General features: G+C 31.2%; 1 protein-coding gene across 13 annotated transcripts in view; it reads right to left on the bottom strand.

The window, feature by feature from the left end:
- Positions 1 to 32: 32 nt before the first annotated feature.
- The window catches only part of LOC112057842 (uncharacterized protein CG43867), a 408,406-nt gene continuing 401,506 nt past the window's right edge, over positions 33 to 6,932 (bottom strand). For all 13 annotated transcript variants that reach the window (XM_052886261.1, XM_052886262.1, XM_052886265.1 and 10 more), the window contains one exon: positions 33 to 6,877. In XM_052886261.1, the coding sequence (XP_052742221.1) occupies positions 6,473 to 6,877 (405 nt within the window). In that variant the 3' untranslated portion in view covers positions 33 to 6,472. The remainder of the gene's footprint in view (positions 6,878 to 6,932) is intronic.

Here is a 6,932-nt window from a genome sequence, read left to right as displayed (position 1 = left end):
TCTCTGGGGTAGTTAAGAATAAAACAAAAACGATCGCTTCGATAATACGTTTATTGTTGCATCTTAAAAAAATTCGTCCAAATTCCAAATTCAATCATACAAAAAACTTAGGCCATAAAAAATCACATCGCATTAGGCCTCTCAACAAAATGTAAAAAAATTATAAAAGTACCAGTAAACCAATTTCTAATTAACAACCAAAATTACATAATAATATCATCAAAAAATTACATAAAAAAATCAAACAAATAAATACTTAAATTATTATTGATTGATTTACAACCTAATTTAGCTTTATTTCCTACACAGATAACATTAAAAAATATTACATAAGAAAACACAAAACAAGTTCTACTAAAAAACATACGTAATTAGTTATAATAATATATTCTATACACAATAATATCAACAGTTTATTATTTTTTCGTGTTATGCAAAAAGTGCAGTTGAGATATTTTATCACTTGCGAGCTCAAAGTTAAGGTCTAATTTTTTAGAAGTTGCCAATGCCATGTAAAACATTTTTAAATAATAAATAAATAAAAATTAACTTTTACTACAAATTTACGACCTGATAAAGTGACTGACAATCAAAGTAAAAAAGTAAAAAAAATTCGCTTTTTTTATTTAAAAAAATATCTAAGGAATATCTAAGGATTCGATTTTAAATCCCAAATTTTTTTAAAAATATTTAATTGTTATAATATGGAACACTTGGAAACTTCTATAAGATCAGAACTTCGCACGAACTGGGAGTAACAAATACGCGATTTTAGACCTTACAAAATTATACATTTAGGAACACCAATAACTAGATTGGGGAAACAATCCAAGACTATCAAACACAGTTTTCTTTGTTAAAATATACTTTATTATATAGATATGTATGATATGACGTCACAAATTCTATAGTTAGGTTGTCAATATCATACAGATTTCAATAGCAGAACAACTGTACGTAGTCTTGGATTGAGTTCTAAAGAAGATTGCAGATAGCAACTTTTCATCAGTTATCTCCTCAATAGTTCAGAGAATCCCAAACTGCCAAATTACCAAGTCTAATATAAAAAAAAATACTAAGCGCCTAAATTACGACCATTATCATATACACCCTTATCAAGATACAAGTATTTATATTTACAATCTTTTTTAATACCCCATTTTACCAGCTTTATGCGCATATCTGGCAATGGATTTGCAGTTTGGGATTTCTGCATTAAAGTGGGGTAATTTGTAACGAAGCTTCGTTTTTGACAGTAAGCTATTACTAAACTGTCAAAAATGTAAGTTACATCAATTACACCATTTTGAATCACATTTTATATGTAGGTTTTCAAGTGAACAGAGTTACAATGGAGTATTGAAAAAGTTGTAGTTTCATATAGATATATTAGTCAAGTTAATGAATTATTAACTCCAATGTAACTTCTGCTGACTTGTAAAAATATCTCTCTAAACCTTGGTATGAAGTTTTCGAGTATAAATTATTTCTAAATATGATCCAAAATTGGCAATTTACTTAATGTAAACTTGGATTTTATGTAAAAATATTAATAATGTTGACATATCTAAATATAATTGACATGTCGATTTTGACATTTCGGTATTATCAGAATTTTATGACAACAGAAACTTTTAAAACATATGCATTTTATATTTTATACTCAAAAAGATACCCAAGGTCTAGATTATTTTACACTAGAATTTCAAGCTACAATCGCATATTAAATACCCGTTCGGTTCGGCCTACGAAGCGATTTGGTCGAAATACAATTAATACTTTTTTTAACAATATGGACAATGAATTCTACTATTTAGAAAACTACATCTAATTAGTCGCCATTTTTATATGTAGCTCTTTACGATTAGCCCATTTTCGATGCTACTCTAACACACAATGAAGAATGTTTTTTGATATTTATTTCTTGTCTTTGGACATGAATATATTATTTTTGATTAACTTTTTTTTACAGCTCTTTCTTTATTTATGTTTAAGTTCTGTCTTATGTTTTTGAGTGTCAAAAAATTTTGATTTCAGTGATAGCAAGGAACGTGGATCGTTTAAATTACATACTTGCTATGCAATGTCAATAAATATTATACATTTTTTATATTTTTATTCACATGTGATGCAAATCTCATACAAATTAACCAGTTTATTAGAATGCTAAGTTAATCTCGTACTTCTTTGGTTTAATACAGACAGATTTCATACAGAGGCGGTACATCGCCCAATAGGGTCACACACAGGTCAGTTATTAATTAATCAATTGTAAAATTTCTTAAATGTTACCTATACATTTATTTAAATACCTAACTTAGATCTTCATGCATTGTGCAAAATAATTACATAATAATTATTATTGTAACATAGTAAGAGAAGCTGGTAACACTATTTTTATTATTTATAAAAATTATTATTTTTCTTAACAGTTGTTGCCAGTTGTGTAAATTTCGGTCTCTAATTATGAAACGTAGTATACTCAAGTCATATATAATAAATATTTGTTGTTTATTCTAATAATATGCAAAAAATGCACAATAAACTATATTATTCGAGTACACCGATATAAAACGATATTCGTCTAAAGCTAGCCGCAGACTATGGTAGCAAGACGCATCGAAACGCGAAGAAAACCATTGTTGTAAACATAATGCAATTAGCACTCTCAAGTCGCGAAATAGACAAATGTTACAAAATTAATGTCGTTTTAGTTTATAATATATACAAGAGATTCGTTGCAGATCATATGATATAAAAAACAAAGTCATTCGTATCATTCACATCGTTAGATCGAACGTAACTTATTGGCCTTGCCTTGCCTTGGGTGGGAAGATGCGTAGGAAAGATTCTTTCTTTATAATACTTTTTATTCAATAATATTTTAATACTTCCTCGGATAGACGATATAACTTTTATTTTTAACAGTTAGCTCATGACTACAATCTTACCTAATGGTAAGAGATGATGTTATCTAAAATGGAAGCGAGCTAATTTATTAGAAGGATTTGCTTGGCGTCTTTTGCCGCAGGGGTGGTAACAAGCCACGGCCGAAGCTTCCATTCAAGAAAACCTCAATCGGCCCAGCCGGGGATCGAACCCAAGACCTCCGTCTTGTAAATCCACCGCGCATACCACTGCGCCACGGAGACCGTAGGCATGACATAACAATAAGTTGCGCACGATCTTTAAAGACAAAGTTTTGTATAGACTGAATTCACACCACAAAATCCCTTCAGCATAGCTGGGCATTAACTCGTTAACCCGTTAATCGTTAATTAACGAAGTTAACATTTTGATTAACGGATTAACTTTTAAGTTAACTTTTAAAAATGTTAACGGACCCGTTAACTTCCGTTAATATGCAGAAGTCCGTTAATCGTTAATCCAATGCCTACTATTTACCGCGCAACGCGATTAACAGGCTTAGACAAGTAAGAAATGATGAAAGAATTTTTTTCAAAGAAATCAACAAATTACTATATTTATGTTAAAATTATAGATAAAATCAACTTATGGCACTTTTCCCCAGTGTTCACCCTTATTTTTCCAATGTAGATCTCACACAATGATATAAAAATGCAATATTAACCAGTCATATTAACGGATTAACGATTAACATTAACTTGCGTTAATTCTTCCGGAATGTAACGCTTTAACGTTTAACGAAGCTAACTTTTTTTGTAGCGGATTAACGATTAACAAAGTTAACTATTTGATTAACGGTGCCCAGCTATGCCCTTCAGTTATAAAATCATTGTCATACGACGCTAATTTATTTATATCTTTGGAAATACTACACATTACTATGTCGTAGAAGTTTAAATACTACAACTACTCGACCACTACATAGCATATTTAATTATACCCTGCACATATGTATAATGTATATAAGGATTCATATCGTGGGCATTATATTCAAATTGGTCATATAAAATAATTTTTGTTTACTTGACTTTCTAAAAAACACATCCTATAAGTCAAGTTTATTAATATCCGACCGCTCAGAGATTGCATTTCTGATAGGTCGTGATATTTAGTTACAAGTGCCTCGTTTTTTGTGTCATCACTACAAAGACTAGCAGTTGGCATAACCTTGAAAGAGCGCAGATCAACCTTGTACGCCAGTTTGAAGTTACATCGCCCATTTGATCACGAACTGTCAGAAACGCAATCTCTGAGCGGCCAGACATTAGAAGTATTGTATTTGAAAGAGCTAGATTTTTTGTATTAGATATTTGCGAGATTGTATATTAACGTTTCAAAATATGTATTTACGAGTTTTATTAAAATAAAGAATGCTTTTAATTTACCAGTTGAAGCTAATTCTTTGAATTTACCAACAAACTGAACATTTTGATAATTAATTGGCATATCACATATGAAATGTTTCAAATCAACCCGCTTGTCCCGGTATGGTAAAATTGCAATTATAAAAATTACAATTATTAAATATGTGTAAATTAAATTAAATTATATTACACATATTTAATTAAATTATATTTATTCTCAATAGAGAATACATAATAATGTATTCTGTGTTTCTGTTTGTTGACCAATTTCAATATAATAAGCACATAATTAATTTCTGCATACATAATGCCAAGTGTCCGTAGTCAATTATTTAGATAACTCATCTAAAAATATTAGTTGAAAATCCAAAAATATCACCAAAAACATTCTTATCCAAATGTTTTTTTTTTTTGAGTTTGAATGACAACTTTCAAAGCTAGCCGCGATATTCGACCGATTTTTCAACCTTACATCACCATTTTTTAAATATGATAGTAATTAGAAATTAATCATTGTACAATGTTAAATAAAAATGAATAGCTGTTAGTTAGGTTATAACTCGAGTACGGCTTGAAGAATTTAAATAAGTCTTTTGTAATATTATAAAAAAAAAATAGGACAAATCCTAAGAAATTGCCAGAATCTCGATGACCTAGGTAAATTTGTAATGGAATAACCACTTAAAGTGGAGTTACTTTAAATATATAAAATTCGAGGTAGACCCATCGTCCTTTTTAGTTTAAGTTTTATCTAAGTGATTTAGTTGTATCTTAGTGATATTTTGGATTTATCTCAATGTTTGTAACAATCTCATACGGACTCATGTAAAACTATCCTGTATATAATTGGCTACTTTTACCTAAAAGCGGTCGGATTGCGTTGTGTAAAAAATTCTTTCACAAAATGTAAGCTCTTGAAGCGATTTAAGCTACCGTTGTCAACTTATAAGTAATACGCGTTGCGGTTATTCTCACTGCGGTCAGCCGCGCGGTTGTCCGCAAACAAAATTTTGTATAGCTTTACTCGTATGTAAATATAATTTTGTATATGTATTCTTACTGTATGTTTGTATTGAAAAACTTGTAATTGTAATTAATGCTCGTAAGTTACAGATTAACTGCAATCGTCGTCACTTAATGTCAGATGCGATTGTAGTCTAAGATGGTTTAACTGTTTTTTTTATACCGTATAGTTCTGACAGATTTATCGTACTGGAACGCTAAACCGCTTGGCAGTACGGTGCTACACCAATCAGAACCTCGTCAGATCAGATCATCAAATCAATTCGGAAAAAACAACTTAGTCAAGTTCAACTGGTAATCAAATCAAGATCTTTCCAGAAAAATATATATAGGAAAATAACTTTCTCCAAATGACAGTTTTATAACAGACGGCTGGCCGCATAATATTTCATCACGTTTTTGATCTTAAAAAATAAAGAATTAAACTAAAATACAAGCCAATTATATAAAATGTTGACTCGTTAGAACGCTACTTAATATGAGGTATATTTAAAATGATCGCGTTAGTACGGGAATGGTATTTTTCGTTATTATTAAGTTTTTAATATAACACAACTGTTTTACATGTTAATAAACAACATATTTTCACATATTCAATTAATAATAATATTTGTTTATTATTATTATGTCATTTTTCATGTCATTTGTTATTCCATATAGACAATTGTCAAAAAAAAAAGTGTAAAAAGAAAAAAAATCTCAACTAAGGCGAAAGCTATTTTTAATCACAAACCAATCAACAACCTAAATATAATACAGAATTCTAAATTTAATTCAGAAAATAACAGAAAAATTGGCTAAATTTATATTTATTAAGTCATATTTTTTCATCATTTTCAAAAAAAAGAAAAATTCGCGATATCAGAAATTAAAAAAAACATTAACACTAAGCTTGCACGAAAGTTACAACAGCATGTAGTGTTGTACAGCATATTATCGATATTGTGAATAGGCCTTCAGGTTAGGTATATCGATAAAATATTATCAACACTACATGCTAACCATGATTTAAGACTCAATCCACAACGAGGTAGCTCTGAACGAGTAATCAAATAAAAAAAATAACCGCACACATAAACGCTAACATTATAAAACAGCCGTGTTACACTCACCGACACTTATAAAGTCACTTCACACGTCCCGACTTACAGCCTGAATCACGCGACTCCACTGTCTTGGGTGTGACTTCTCTTCTTTTCACTTCTGTGATGGTCGGGGGTCGACTTCAATATGTCCGGCTGTCCGTGTGACAACACCCTCGCTTCTATATGTTGGTTAAACGTAGATGTATGAGAGCTAAGTGTTAGTGTTGCATTCCTATCGGACCCTAAGGTCATTGTTGTTGCATGGGAGTTGAGAGTGTTGTGATGATGTGTGTGATGTGATGTCGTGAGGGGATGGGGGAGGGTCGACGGGGTGGAGTGTGGGAGGGTTGAGGGGGGTTTGCGCACGGAGCGATGGCTCCCGTTGCGGGTTAGAGAGTTCATCTGCGGAGTGCCCGTGCCGCCGGTGCGTAGTAGAGCGTTCTTGTAGTCCGCTATTAGATGGGTTAGCTCTGCCATCTGTGAATTAAAAGTGTAAATGTACTAAAAACAGTAGAGCCGTGACAGCCCAGTG

The sequence above is a fragment of the Bicyclus anynana genome, chromosome 16, assembly GCF_947172395.1.
Source record: "Bicyclus anynana chromosome 16, ilBicAnyn1.1, whole genome shotgun sequence".
Classification (NCBI taxonomy): Eukaryota; Metazoa; Arthropoda; class Insecta; order Lepidoptera; family Nymphalidae; genus Bicyclus; species Bicyclus anynana.
Note: the sequence above shows the minus strand (reverse complement) of the source record. Positions and strands in the feature narration are given on the sequence as shown.